Below are 15,105 nucleotides of genomic sequence, written 5' to 3' on the forward strand. Positions count from 1 at the left end.
AGCATGCTGGAGCACACACAACAAACATTCCTTTAAAATCTACCATCGACAATCCTCGGGCCAGGAGAATGACTGAGGAAATGAGCAATGGCCTGCTGCTTCCCCTCCACTGTGAGGCAGGACCACAGGCAGAGCTGCAACTCGAGTGAAGGAAAAATAAAAACTGTCCTCCACTTGCCCATTAGCGGCATCAGCTGCATTAAAAATGCAAGAGATGGTGGGAAGAGAGGGCCGAGTTGGAGCTTAGTGCAAAGTCAGGACTGGAAAAGACCAGGCTCCTTCCCTTTTTTGAGCTCAAGTGCCAGTGAGCCTGGGGCTTGACTCTGCTTTAGACAGCACTTTCAGTGTAGGGCAGAATAGCACTTTGGGCTTCCTTGGCCTTGGAAGAGTGCTGTCCGTCGCATGCACCCTGCGCGTGTTCAGGCTCCTGGTCTCTGCAGGGCGATGCCGATGTCCACCATCCACGTGCTGCAGTTGCTGCGGGAGCTGCTCGCCTTCGTGCTCCTCAGCTACACTGTGCTCATCGGGGCGCTCCTGTTGGCCGGCTGGACCACCTACTTCTTGGTGCTGAAGTGACAGCGCTCTGGTCCGCGCTCGCCCCGCCCCGCCCCGCCCCCGAGCTGCCCCTCCCGGACGGAGCACAATCCCCTTTCCAGGAGCGGCCCCGCCTCGCCCGCTGCCCGCGTCACGGCTCGCGACCCCGCTCAGCACCACCCGTGCCCTGGAACCTGCGGCGACCTGCGCCGAAGTCAAAGCGGTTGAAAGCCAGGTGTGACCGTTAAAGCCGTTTCCTGGTGTTCCGACCCCGCCCATTCCGCCTGTCCAATCGCAATCGCGTCCTCTAGTGGGGGCGTGACCATGAAGCCCAGGGCTCCTTGGGCCCCGCCTTTCTCGCGCTTCTGCTTGCTATGCTGCGTCACTTCCGGCGCGTGCGTCGGGCGTCCGTCCGCCGCGGGATGGCGGCTCTGAGGAGTTGGGTGACTCGGGGAGTAACTTTTCTGTTCAGGTACGGCTTCGGCAGAATAGGGCGGGGAGCGGCGGAGAGGAGCCTGGCGTGCGGTGCCGGCCAGTGCGTCGGACCCAGGCTGCGGGCCGTCGCGTCCTGACTCCTTCTGAAGTTTGAGGAAGCCCCGCCTTCGTCCCCCGTCCTTCACCAGTGACTCCTGAAAGTGGGTCTTCTCCCACGCCGGGGGCTGGCTTTATGGGGCCAGTGAGCCTCTAGTCAACTCAGAGTCACCGAGTGACAGACGGGCGGAAGCTGGCAGCCCGTTGTTAGAGAACACATGTCCCAGTAAACTCCGCCACCGGGGGCGGTGCTGGTCCTTGGGCTTTGCTAATGGGACCATTGGAGACACTTGGAACCCAAGTCCTGGTTCCAAAGCTAAACCCTGCGAACAGAGGAGTTTTATGTTGGCGTCAAGTTGCTAAGCAGCTGAGGCAACTTTTAAACGTTTCCACCTCGTGGAACGCGCCCATGCTCATTGGCCTGTAGCTCTTGGAACTCAGATCGCATGCCTCTGACTCCTGACCGTCTTGTGGTTTATTTTCTTGGAAGACTGCTGGCACGTCTTCATTTAGTTTACTCCTTGGTCCAAACTCCTGCAGACCAAAGAGCCTTTTACAGGTTGATTTGTGCTTTTTAAATTTTGACTTGTGTTTCCAGGTACGGACAGCGTTTTCCTGTCTCTGCTAACTCTAAGAAACGCTGTTTCTCAGAATTGATAAAGCCATGGCACAAAACTATGTTGACTGGATTCGGTGTGACACTGTGTGCGGTTCCCATTGCTCAGGTAAGGGACGATCATGTGACTGTTGTAAAGGGGCCAGGGAAAGCCAGGTGTTAGTGAACTCCTGAGCATCAGACAAGCTGTCATACTTTCACAGGCACCCTTTCATGATGCTGTGTATACAGCATCTTGTAAATTGAGCCAATTTCCCATCTTTATTTTCTCATGTTGATCAAACAGTGCTGTTGCCAGATTTTGCCTCCACTCCACCACCCCTGAAAGTGACCATCAGCTGAACTGGGAAGCAGACCTTTGTTCTTGTACCAAAATAGGGGATAAACTTTGCAAATGAGCTCTTAACTTTTGAGGGTCCAGAGGTTAAAAATACACTGTAAAGGAACTGAAGTGGGAAGGATATGGGCTAAAGGGGGAGGAATAGTCTAAGGGTGGGGGGCTGTTTCCTGGGAATTCATATGCCACTCCTTTTTGTATTTTTTAAATGGTTCCATCTTCACTGAGGTAATTGACTGTCTGGCACTGGAGAGTGCATCCAGGGACTGCTCTTGTGACAGTAAGGAAGTTAGAGGTTGCTTGGCTGTCTCTGGCAACCATCTTAGATCCCACCAGTTCAGATAGACTGACTTAAGGAGGAACTTGTAGGGACCGCCTGTCTTCTGAGAGGGAGGACAGGGTTAGTAGTGGAGTGAAGAGCTGGGTAGTGAGGGAGACCAGAGTTAGCCAGGAATCAGATTCTGGTCACTGAACCAGTACTTGGGATAAACAGTACTTAAAGTTGCATAAAGGAAAGGGTGAGATAAAAGAAGGTGATAGTCTGTTGGCAGGAGTCTTTCATTCAGCAAACTTTACTAAACAGCCTGTGCCACACACTGGGAAGGCAAGAGGGAGAGAAAATACAAATTTTTGCTATTGTAAAACATACATTAGGGTAGAAAATAAATATAAGTTGAATGTAGTGGTACATGTCTGTAATCCAAACACTGGGGGGAGGCTAAGGCAGGAAAATCAAGTTTGAGATGCTCAAAAAGGCACACACATGTACGAGTGTGCACACACACACACCCTGGATGGTAGTGGCACATGCCTTTAATCCCAGCACTTGGGGGAATTAGAGGCAGGCGTATTTCTGTACAGTGTGGGGGAGGCTGGAGAAATACTGACTGCTCTTCCAGAGGTCCTGAGTTCAATTCTCAGCAACCACATGGTGGCTCACAACCATCTGTAATGGGATCTGATGCCCTCTTCTGACATTCGAGCTCTATATGCAGATAGAGCACTCATATACATAAAATAAATTAGAAAATAATAATTTTTGGGCTGGAGAGATGAATTCAGATTCAGTAGCTGTAGCTGTTTTTCTAGATTGACCCAGGTTCCATTCCCAGCACCCATATGGCAGCTCACACCTGACTGTAAATCCAGTTCCAGGGGATCTGACACTGTCACACAGAGACAGGTGGAGGCATGCATATAAAACACCATGCATATACATTTTTTTAAAAGGCACCTTTTTAAAGAAAAGGCCAGGAGATGGTAGTAGATACCTTTAATCCTAGCACTTGGGAGGCAGAGGCAGATAGTTTCCTATGAGTTCAAGGCCAGCCTGGTCTACAGAGTAAATTCTAGGACAGCCAGGGTAGTTACATAGAGAAGACCTGTCTCAGAAAAGAAACAAAGTGGTGTAATGTGAAGAAAATATGATGCAGTGGGGTGAAGGTGCTTTGAAAGCCAATTCTGGGTAATGTGGATGAGGGAAGAGACCTACAGCAAAAGTGGTTACAGGCCAAAGCCTAGAAGCTATATGTTGTATTACAGCAAAGCAAGATGAGTGGAGTGGAATGAGACCAGAGATAACCAGAGATCAAATACTGTGACTGGTTTTTGTGGTTCATTGTGGGGCTTTGGGTTTTACTCTGAAGGCTGCGCAGGATTTGTACTTGGAATATTAAGATCTGGCTAATGTTAGTTTAGATGAGGCGACCGCTCTAGGCAGCAGAGGAGCAAGGGAAAGCTGTTCCCACTTGAATTGCCGTTTGCTAGGATAGAGGAGTGGGTCTCCATTGGGAGACAGTTACATTTTGGAAATGTCAGTGAGCAGCTGATAGAAAAGTGATGGGGTTTTTTTCCTTGTCGTTTATGGAGAACTAAATTTTGAGTTGTGGGTGAGTATCAGCGGACAGCTGCAGGAAGGGGAAAGGGCTGTCTGGCTCAGTAGCCAAGTGCCTCCTTAACAGTTGGGTCATCTTGCCAACCCCCAAGGGTCCCCCTCTGTCACGCGCCCACGCTTCCCGCCAGTAGAAACAGGCGTGCAACAAACAAACAGATTCTTCTGCGGACAACCTTTATTGTACAGCACTCTGAGCAGGGGACTTCTTGAGCAGGAAACTTCTCTCTGAGCCGGGGACTCCCTACTGGGTTCTACTGTCTAGGCGACCTCTCACGTGCAGTCTCCCACGTGCGATCTCTCTGTCCACTCTCTCTCCACGTGGGACCTCCCGCAATCTCTCCTATCGGGTCTCTCTCCACGTGGTATCTCTCTGCCATCCCTCCACGTGGGGTCTCCCGCAATCTCTCCACTATCTTCCTCTCTCGTGGGGGAGAAATGCACTGCTATATATGCCTAAGAGACTTGTCTTCTACCTGATTGGTGCATCCTCCTGTAGCTCAATCACGTGCCCGAGAGTGGGCTGTGACTTATGTGGTTGCCAAGCAACACGAGGGGAAAGGTTTTTGTAGGCTGAACAATGGGCGGGAAGCTGGCGCCATCTATTGGCGCCAACAGCTTCCTACACCCCTCCCTTAAGAGAATTGTGGGGTTTGTCCTCTTCATTTAGAGCTTTCTAAGTCTCCGTTACTAGTCAGTTCTGGGCCAAGGCTAGAGCCTCTGCAGTCACACTCCTGCTATCAGAACCCCATGACTCCATCATTGCTACAGAGCTAACTATCTAGTTCTTCCTGCATAGCAGCAGCCTAACCAGTTTTATTCTTTCTACCAGCCAGGCTTTCATTTCCTTCCTTCCTAGGACTTTAGCCTAGCCTAGTCCTAGCTTCTTTAGTACCAAGTCACATCCTTTTACAGTCTGAGTTCCTGGTTAACTGTCCTCTGTCTGGCTACTAGATAGATGTATGTTTTGATGTTTGATGACACTCTGTGGCACACTATGTTGGGTCAGTAGAACGTGAGAAAGTGCATTCTTGGGAGAAGATTTACTTTGAGGTTTAACTGGATGTGTGCTTTCTAGGGAAGATCACATGACTATTCTGTGCATGGATTTCACTGTCTGTAAAAAGCGGTGATACCCATAATGGAAATGGGTGAAAATAAAAGTTAACATTATTATTCTTGGGTTTTCAAGATGCAATGTTAAAAGTTAGCTTCCCAGCTAGCCTTATGCCCGGGTGGGGGGGGGGCTCCACCTACTCAGAGGAGAATGGGGGTTATGGGGAAAGGATTGTGGAAAGGAGGAATGGGGAAGGAAACAGTGATCAGGATATAAAACAAATAAGTAAAAAATAAAATTTTAAAAATGTTTCCTATGAGCAGAGCTGTCATTCTGGGTAGCTCTTCAGTTGGAGGTCTGTCTGAAATCCAGCTATGATGAAGTTCTTGATTATATATGTGTCAGAAAACCTTTCCTAGTCCTGTTGCTTTTAACGGTTGCTCTGGGAGCTTATACTCCACGCAGCCAAACCAAGACAGTAAGTAAATCAGAGCAGCCTGGTTGTGGCACAGTGAGGTCTCTATTGAGAGCAGAGAGCTACTTATTTAGATGATGGATCACTGTCAGTTTTTAGAGTGGCCGAATTCCCATACTTCTATGTAAGGTTCCTGTTGATTTTTGGTCGAGAAATCCCTGCTCCCTGACACTCAGTTTTCTAGGTGTTTGTCCTGTTTCCTGAAATGAGGAAAGAGAATGTCTTTTTATATACTTATTTAAAAAAAATTTTTTTTTATTTTAGAGTACTCTATCTGCATGTACATCTGTGTGCCAGAAGAGGGCATCAGATCCCATTACAGATGGTGTGAGCCACCATGTGGTTGCTGGGAACTGAACTCTGGACCTGTGGAAGAACAGTGCTCTTAACTGCTGAGTCGTCTCTCCAACCCCTATATTTGGGTTTTTGGGATAGGGTTTCTTTGTGTATCCCTGGCTATCCTAGGAATCACTCTAAACCAGGCTGGCCTCCAACTCAGATCTGCCTGTCTCTCCTCCAGAGTTCTGGGATTAGCAAACATCTTTATATTTTCAGTATTTAACACCAAGGTCTAACACATGGATTAGTTATACAAAATAAGGTGCTTTGTTCTCTGGGGGCAGACAATGAGTGTAGAGGTAGAGAGGCTTTACTCTGAGCTATGTCCTTGTGCTTAAGTTATCAACGCCTACGAATGTTTTCCCAAAGAAGTAGATTGCAGCAGATTCAACAGACACTAAGCGGCATTGGGGTGTCTTGTGAGACCGTGAAATGTTCATCTTGAGCTTTCTGCAGGTCAGCACCTGAGTGAGTCTTTCTCTTTCAGAAATCAGAGCCTCAGTCTCTTAGTAATGACGCATTGATGAGGAGGGCTGTGTCTTTGGTAACGGATAGCACCTCTACCTTTCTGTCTCAAACCACGTACGCACTGATTGAAGCAATCACCGAGTATACTAAGGTATGTCTCCTCTTGTGCAGTCTTTTTGTTTTTTTCAGTGTCATGATAGGTTTATGGGTGGGTGCCAGGCTATAACTCTCATCCTCCTCTTAAGCATTGATTTGCTAACTCAGCAATTTGCATGCTCTAGCTCATAGTCACATCTGGTCTAATAGCTCTGTTAATATTTTATTTTATTGTAACTTACCAGGCTTTTATGTATGTATTGAGTTAGCAGAGGTCATAAGGCTCTTGGGCCTCAAATATTTACAGTCTGGTCCTTTTAAAGAGATGTTGCTGAGGACTGGGCTTTTAGAGTAGTTCATTTGTAGAGTGCTTGCCTTGGTTTTATTCTCGTATGCTTGGTGTATATCTCTTCTTACATAGATGGTGTACATAGTCCCAGCACTGGGGAGGTAGAGGCAGGAAGATGAGAAGGTTGAGGCCAATTTGAACTGTAGGGCTCCCTGCCTGAAAAGAAGTCTTTGAGTATAGGTTTTTATATTTTTCAGGAATTCTTTTCACCTTTATTTTATGTAGAAATCTTTAACTCATCTGGTTCCACAAGGTTAAAAGAGGGTCTGCAGGACTATGAAGAGTAGCCATGGGCTCTAGTCTCAGCGACCCTGGAGCATTGTTTGTAGTAGACACTGTCTCAACATCATTTATGCATTTTTCTCTGCATTGTATTCTCTATCTGAATGGCTAGTTAAAGTTTTATTGGTTTGGGGGGGTTGTTTTGTTGGTTTTTTTTTTGTTGTTGTTTTTTTTTTTTGTTTGTTTTTCTTTTTTTTCCGTTTGAGAAAGCAGTGTAGCTTTGGAACTTGCTTTGTAGACCAGTCTAGCCTTAAACTCAAGAGTTTGCACTGCTAACAAAAATTTAAAAGGCAGGTTCTGTGTGACCCCAGCATTCTACAGAACAAAGGCAGGCAGATCTCTGAATTCTAGACCAGCCTAGTTGACACAGAACCTGTCTCTATGGTGTGTGCAGGGTGGGGGAGGCTGGAGAGATGGTTTAGTAATTAGGATGCTCTTCCAGAGATCCTCAGTTCAATTCTCAGCAACTACATGGTGGCTCACAACCATCTGTAATGGAATCTGATGCCCTCTTCTGACATTCGAGCTCTGTATGCAGATAGAGCACTCATATACATAAAATAAATTAGAAAGTAGTAATTTTGGGCTGGAGAGATGGATTCAGAAGTCAGGAGCAGTAGCTGCTCTTCTAGAGGACCAGAGTTCAGTTCCTAGCACCCATGTGGTAGTTCATACTTGGCTGTACCTCCAGTTCCAGGGAATCTGACACTGTCACACAGACATATGTAGAGGCATGCATTATAAAACTTAAAAAAAGAGGCACCCAGAGCAAAGGCCAGGAGGTGGTAGTACAACCTTTAATCCCAGCATTTAGTGGGCAAGGCAGACAGTTCTCTGAGTTCAAGGCCAGCCTGGTTTACAGAGTCTACAGGACAACCAGGGCTACACAGAGAAACCCTGTCTCAAAAGTGCCCTATGTGTGTTAGGGTCAGCAGCAGGGAGTAGGGGGCAGTAATATTGGATCCTCCTAAGCTGGAATCACACGGGCGCAGGGGGTTGTGAACTGCCCAGTGTCAGCTCTGCCTCTAATTTCAGTGTTTGAGGCAGGAAAACAAGGCTGCCCACTCATGACAGTCCTTATGACAATGACACCCTCTAGCCCTGGCTGAGGAGGAAGGGAACCCCACAGCTCAGCAGGCACAAGATCCTTTCATGTTTGAGACAGTCTTAGGTGTATCTCAAGCCACCTTCCAGTTTGCTCTGTTATCCCAGGGTGGCCTTGTGCTAAGATCACAGGACTTTGCTATTCGAAGGTGTAAATGCCACTAATCCTCTCAGGGAGCCTGTCTTTATTCACTTATCATTCTGTTTGTAGGCTGTTTATACGTTAGTGTCTCTGTATCGACAATATACAAATTTGCTTGGAAAAATGAATTCCCAGGAGGAAGATGAAGTGTGGCAGGTGATTATAGGAGCCAGAGTTGAGGTGAGTGAATCTGTTAGTCATTTCCATATAATGGTCTTCATTGTGGCATCTAAACTGTTAACCTGAGGGGAATGTGTTAAGCCCTTCATGGTGTTTGGAGCTCTTTTCTAAACTTGCAGATGACTTCCAAACAGCAGGAGTACTTGAAGCTGGAGACCACTTGGATGACGGCAGTTGGTCTTTCCGAGATGGCTGCGGAGGCTGCCTATCAAACTGGTAGGTAAAGCATTGGGGTTTTCTGGTTTTAATTTAGTTGTTAAAGACTTTAGATTCTCTGGTTGATGATATATTTTTATTTCAAAGCAGTGGTTCTCAGCCTTCCTAATGCTGTGACCCTTTAATACAGTTTCTCATGTGGTGACCCCCCAAACCGTAACATTTCATTGCTACATTATAACTGTAATTTTGTTATGGTCATAAATCATAATACAAATATCTGATATGCAGGATATCTGTTTGCAACCCCTAAAGGAGTTGGGACCATAGTGGAGAGCTGCTGGTTTACAGGTTTTCCCCATTTCTGTTGTTTTGAAACAGATGTGGTCTCTTTGCATAGCTAGCCTCAAACTCACTAGTCTTCCTGCTTGAGCCTCTAGGTTACACATCAAGCTTTGACATCTTTATTTGCAGTCCAGAAGTTAGGCCACGTGTCTAGAAAATAACTAGTAAACACTGCTGAAGGAGTGTTTCTAAATAGCTTCAGAGCTTTATCTTTTAAACTGAAGGACACAGATCGTAAGTGGATATAAACCTCTGAACTATTGAGTCCAGAGAGAAGACACTTGTAGAGCATGTCTCTGTTCGGCTCTGTGGTGGCACTCGATAGGGACTTTTTCATGGAGCTAGAACTGTCACTCCCTTTCAGAAGACCCCAGGCTACAGTTAGGAAGTGACCAAACTGAAACTCAGCCTTTGCTTCATTTCTCCCTCTGTGCACATGCCTATAATCCTAGCACCTGGGAGGCTGAGGCAGGAACCAGCTAACACACTGGAAATTGGGACCTCAGTGTTACACAGAGCCTCGTCCTCTTACTTTAGTACCAACATAGAAAATGTATTTTTCCCTTTCAGTACCAAGATGTGATTTGACTGTCAGTCCAGTGGATCTAAGAGAAATGATTAAATGTTCAACATGTAATCAATCAGATCCAGTCCCAAACCACATGGGTACTTTATAGCGTCAAGTTGTAAAAGTGATGTTTTTAAGTAGTGGATGATTTGTTTTTCACAAGACAGGGTTTCTCTGTGTGTAGTTAGTCCTGGCTGGCCTGGAATTCGATTTGTAAACCAGGCTGGTCTCAAACTCTACCTCCCAAGTGCTGGGATTAAAGATGTGTGCCACCACCTGCTGAGGGGAATATTGGGACAGAGTCTCTGCTGCTCAAGCCAACATCAAGCTTCCAGTTATCCTCCAAATGCTGGGACTATAGGCATGAATCACCTTCCCAGCATGCTTTACTGGTTTGGAAAGTCAGTGCTGAGTACCATACTGCAGGAAAATGAGAACACTTAAAACTTGTGAAATAAGAGACATGAGTCTGAGAGAGCTGTTGAACCAGCAGCTTCCCAGGTAACCTGTTGGGAGCCTCCTAGGATCTCTACCACTAGGGGAAAAAATAGCTGTTCAGAAATATTAAACTGTGGCTTTTAGAAGAACCAGACTGTAGCAGTTGGTTTACAAAAGCAGACGCAAGATGGCTGGTGTTAAACAGGCCGCCACTTCTGCAAGCACAATTCATGAGTCAAGTTTGAAAGGAGAGGCTTACTTTTCTAAAGCTTGGTAAAGTTGAACTGTATAGTAGTAGTTTGGGAGTGAAAGCATGGGGAGCCTTTGGGAGGTGATAGGTCCTGGGGTCATACACCATAAAAAATGGGAAGAGGGAGCAGAGAAAATATAACAGATTTTAGTTGAGGCAGAAAATGAAATAAACTCCAAGCAGTGGTGGTGCACACCTTTAATCTCAGCACTGGGGAGGCAGGAGGCTCTCTGTGAATTCAAGGCCAGCCCAGTCTACAAATAGTTCTAGAACAGCGATGGCTACACAGAGAAAACCTGCCTCAAAAATACCAAAAGAAAGAAAATGTAGACTAAGGGGTTGGGGAATTGGTATAGTGCCTGAGTCCTAAGGAGGCGAACACCTTGGGCTCACTAGTCACCCTAAGATTTCAGTGAGACACACACATGTGCACAAGATACAAAGTAAAATGTACAATAAGGTCAACAGTGCTAAGAGTGAACCATTAAATAGGCGGTGCCAGAAAAATAATTCTAAGACCAGCAAAATAGCACAACAGATTAATGACCTGATTTCAATTTCTGGAACCCACATAGTAGAAAGAGAACTCCCAGAAGTTGTCCCCGACTTTCACCTGCACACTGGCACCACCGTTAAGTATGAAAATGTTCTAAACTTTTACAGAAGTTTTCTGGAATAGCACAGAAAGGTGGGAAATGATGAAAAATAGCCGCCACCCTCAGAAGCTGACAGCAATGTTGAGAGGAACTCAAGGACAGAGCAGTCACAGGAAACATCCTGTCTTCTACCTTAGTCAGTGAGCTAGGCTCACCAGTGTGGTAGCATCACTAGCCTGCTTGTTCTGGAGATCCAGACTCTGGTCCTCAAACTGGGGCAGCAAGTAGTTAAACACCATCTCGACAGCTTTTTCAGATTTAAAAAAAAAATTAACACTCAGGTAATACATATATGCACTCACACATGCATGCTAGTTATAAAGTGTTGATCTGCTTCCCAAATGCATTTAAGACATTTTGTACCATTCATTTACTCATTGTCTTCAGTCCACTACCAGACTTCCCAGTCTCTAAAGTTCCTGGGGTGGCAATGTTGCTCAGTGGCAGCTCCTTGGTATGCATGGGGTTTCTTAACATCTCAAAAAAAACAAAAGCTGGCCCATCAATATCTCAAGCTAGGGGAGCAGGAGAGCTGGCTCAGAGTCCCAGGCTAAAGAAGGAATTAATGGAAATTTTAAAATGTTTAGAATTCTGAGAACAGGTCAGTGATACAATCGGGATTCTAAAGTAGCTCTTGGGAGCTGGGGACCCACCTCAGCTTCCTGCCACACAAGGATGAGGGCTTGAGTTTGGATCCCCACTGTCCATGTGAAAATTCTCCATGTGATGGAACATACCTGTAAACCCACATTAGGAAGACATAGACAGTGGAGGATCCTTGAAGCTTGCTGGGCAGCCTAGTCAATTAATGGTCTTCTGGCTCTGTGAGAGGCCCTATCAAAGTTACATGGAGAGCCCTCAACTCCACACAAGACAGGTGAATGGTGGGCTGTCTTTGCTGGAATATAAAGTAGGCTTTTAACTCGGTAAATTACACAAAAGTGAAGTTAGGGGCTGCTGAGATAAGGGTGCTGATACTCCCCAAGATGGATACTAGCCCCAGGTTATTTTGGGGGAAGATATTCAGAAACTAAAATTCCAGGTTGGAGAGATGGCTCAGTCGGTAACATGCTTGTTCAGATGTCTAGTGCCTGTGAAGAAACAAGCTGAGCATGGCACACCTGCAGTACACCGACAGTGCTGGGTCTCCCTGGCTAACCTAAAAATCAGTAAATCTGTGAAGCCAACAACACAGACACCAAACTGAACCCAGGGTGGCTTGAAACTAACAGTTGAGTCTGACTAACTTCCAAATAAGAGCTGAAAGTCAGATACAGTGATAGCTGAACACACACCCATACCAGTATGGCAACTGTAGCTCCACCTGGGCATGGCGAATCACTTTACGGGTTGAGGCAAGAGGAAAACTCAAGGCCAGCTTAGGATGTATAGAAAGACCACAGTTTTTTGTCTGAACAATTAGGTGCATGTGAGTGCAGGTGTCTACAGAATTTAGGGCATCAGATCCCCTGGAGCTTGAGTTGTAAAGGTTTGTGAGCCACCTAACTAACATAGAGTACTCCCCAGTCTGGATCCTCTGGAATAGCAAGCACTCTTGACCACTCAGTCAGCTCTCCAGTACCCAATAGCCCATCTCCTCAAAACAAGATGCCAGCCTAAACCCAAGACGCCAGGATATCAGGGAAGGTAACCTCATGAGGGCTGAGCTGCCAGCCTCAGGCCTTCATGTGTGACTAATGTCCTTACTGTGTCACTCAGTGCAACTGTCCATCTTTTGACAGGAGCAGATCAGGCCTCTATAACTGCCAGGAATCACATCCAGTTGGTGAAGTCTCAGGTGCAGGAGGTACGCCAGCTATCCCAGAAAGCAGAAACCAAGCTGGCTGAAGCACAAACACAAGAGCTACGCCAGAAAACACAGGAAGCGAGTGGTGAGGGGGCTGATCAGGAGGAGGAGGCCTACCTGCGCGAAGATTGAGGGCTTGAGCCCAGTGCCCTGCTCATCCCCTCTGTGGGGAAAGCAGGTGTGTGGCAGCCACCTAGTGTCATCCCCATTGACAGTCAGACCAGAGCTGCGCCTGGTCCCTTTGTGTTTATAATGTCCTTTCTCCCTGTGAGTACAGCTCAGCTAAGGAGTTACTCAGAGCGTGAATAATTCACCTGGTGCTCCCCACAGGACCTTCTCTATTCTCCCACACATGCTTCTTATTCGTTCCTTCTTTGAATTTCTCTGCTGTATCCAAAGGAAGAGAAGTTTGATGTTTGCATTAAAAAAAAAAAAAAGGCTTCAGGCTGTCATGTAGCGTCTTTCCTTTGCTGCCTAGGCAGTGGGAGTTGTTGGGGCCCTGGGGTCCTAAGGATTCCTGGCAGCATACACTCCCATTCAGCACATGCTGAACAAGTCTGCCAGATTTCAGCATTTTTAATCAAATAAGGCTGGTGGCATTATAAAAATAAATCATTTCCTGCTGACCAGCAGGGACCAGTTTCCAGTATTGTTTCTCCTGGTGATAGTTGAATCACCATAAAGATGTTGCTCAGCCACCCCTCAGGGCTAGGGTTTGTGGGCAGCTGCACACTTGAGCCTCTCATCCGTCACCAGTGCCCACATGGTCCACATCTCCAGAGGGCTTAGACGGTGCACCAGCAGGAGCCCTCTGTACAGACAAGGGTCTCTGGGGTTGAGGGGCTGTTGGATTCCAAATGTCTTGAAGCCAGCATGGTGTATGGGAGTCACCCCCAGCTTCCTCAGACACATCCCCACAAAGACATCATCAATGGGGAAGAGTTCTGCCTCTTCCATGGCTGTGTGAAGATGTCTCACAGTAGCCTGTGACATAACATAGCCGCCTCCTCCTGCATAAGGTGGATAGTGGCGGGCCCTGTACATGGAAAACGGGATGAAATATTTAACTTTGGTGTTTCTGTTGGGCCGGGCCAGGCGGATGACATCTCCCACTAGGAGGTCCTGGGCTGGATCCCAGCCCTCCAAGAACTCGAGCACATTGGGAACATGGATAAAGACGTCATCATCTCCCTTGAGTATGAAGTGGGCCTGTGTACAGGCAGCTGCTATCCAGCGCTGCACATGCAGCTCCTTGAGTGTCAGGTTGAAGAAGTCCTCAGCAAAGTCCCACTGTAAGATGTCATCGAACTGCCAACTCTCATAGGCCAGCAGCTGGGCTGGGGGCACAGGTCCTGCCACCCCCAGGAGGAACACCAGCTTCAGCTGCCGGCCCCTAGCCCAGCTCCCAGTCCGGCCCCAAGTGCTTCGAATGGCTGCACGCTGTTCAACATGAGCAGGCTGTGACTTGATAACCAGGAGCAGGAAGGTGTCCTGGGCACACTCTGAAGGCTCCAGCAAGATCGAGAAGTTTCGGCAGTGTCGATAGGTTAGGAAGAGGCGATGACGGCTGGGCAGGGACAGGGAAGTGTTAACGATTGTTAGGTTGGGTAAGCACTGGCTATGGTGGGGTCTTGGCGGTACCAAAAAGCGCTGGTGGGCCTTGGAGCTGCCTACCAGTATGTGCTCCTTCAGAAAAAGCAGGCAGCTGAGCAGCAGAACCACAAGACTGCAGAACAGCACACAGCCCAACCTGCGCAACATAGTCGAAGCCCTGTGGGGAGAGAGCACCTGAGCTAGGCTCACACAGTCCTGTGTCAGGAGCAAAGTGAGTTACTTGCAACCCTTCAGCTAAGTCCTTGCCCAACTCTGAGGCTTTTGTCTTGGTTCTCAAAGCCAGGTCTCATTTTGATTTGGCCAGCCTTGAACTAGTGACATGTCTCTTGACTCAGCAGCTCCAAGAGCTGAGAATATGAGCATGAGCCACTTTGCAGAGATCCTCCTGGGAGAAAAGATTTAAAACATCTGCCCTGCCAGCCCTCACCTGCCTCCTGCCACCCCTCACCTGCCTCCTGCCACCTTGGCAGGGCTCAACGTTTTCCTCCCATGTGACTTGTAGCTATTGTAAAGCTGAGACAAACATTCTAAAGGACCATATGGAATGTTAGGGGGAAATAGCATAGCTGGAGTCTTGTACTGCATACATTATAAGCATGAAACCTGACATTCTGAGCTTGCAGATCCACAGCTGAAGCCTGGAATCTGCCTGCTCTCTAGCATGTCCTGTAGTGACTTTGTGGGTAATATAACCCCAACATGATCAAAGTCCAAAGCTTCTTGGGAGAGGCAACAGGCAGCGGTGGGTCACTGAACAAAACACACAGAGCATGAGGAGATGTTGAGGAAGAGGCTCAGAACCAGGAACCAAAGACAAAGCAGTATTCACCAGAGTAGCTTGCCCCAGGTCTGCAGTAACAAAGCTCAGCC

The 15,105-nt window shown here is 47.3% G+C and overlaps 3 protein-coding genes across 3 annotated transcripts; 2 read left to right on the forward strand and 1 right to left on the reverse strand.

Annotated features, from left to right (window-relative positions):
* Positions 1-444: 444 nt before the first annotated feature.
* On the forward strand, positions 445-576 carry LOC308439090 (uncharacterized protein; the record flags this gene model as incomplete). Its single annotated transcript, XM_080940699.1, has 1 exon — positions 445-576. The coding sequence occupies one exon, from the start codon at positions 445-447 to the stop codon at positions 574-576; it is 132 nt and encodes a 43-aa protein (XP_080796825.1).
* Positions 577-908: 332 nt separating this feature from the next.
* On the forward strand, positions 909-13,052 carry DIABLO (diablo IAP-binding mitochondrial protein; the record flags this gene model as incomplete). The annotated part of the gene is made up of 6 exons (XM_080940948.1): positions 909-1,006; positions 1,664-1,790; positions 6,268-6,399; positions 8,291-8,401; positions 8,521-8,617; positions 12,557-13,052. 6 exons carry the CDS (start codon positions 909-911, stop codon positions 12,751-12,753), a joined length of 762 nt encoding a protein of 253 aa, XP_080797074.1. The 3' UTR covers positions 12,754-13,052.
* Positions 13,053-13,329: 277 nt separating this feature from the next.
* B3GNT4 (UDP-GlcNAc:betaGal beta-1,3-N-acetylglucosaminyltransferase 4) lies at positions 13,330-14,382 on the reverse strand (the record flags this gene model as incomplete). The annotated part of the gene is made up of 1 exon (XM_080940694.1): positions 13,330-14,382. The coding sequence occupies one exon, from the start codon at positions 14,380-14,382 to the stop codon at positions 13,330-13,332; it is 1,053 nt and encodes a 350-aa protein (XP_080796820.1).
* Positions 14,383-15,105: the final 723 nt, after the last annotated feature.

This window comes from Micromys minutus (assembly GCF_963924665.1).
Source record: "Micromys minutus genome assembly, chromosome: 29".
Lineage (NCBI taxonomy): Eukaryota > Metazoa > Chordata > Mammalia > Rodentia > Muridae > Micromys > Micromys minutus.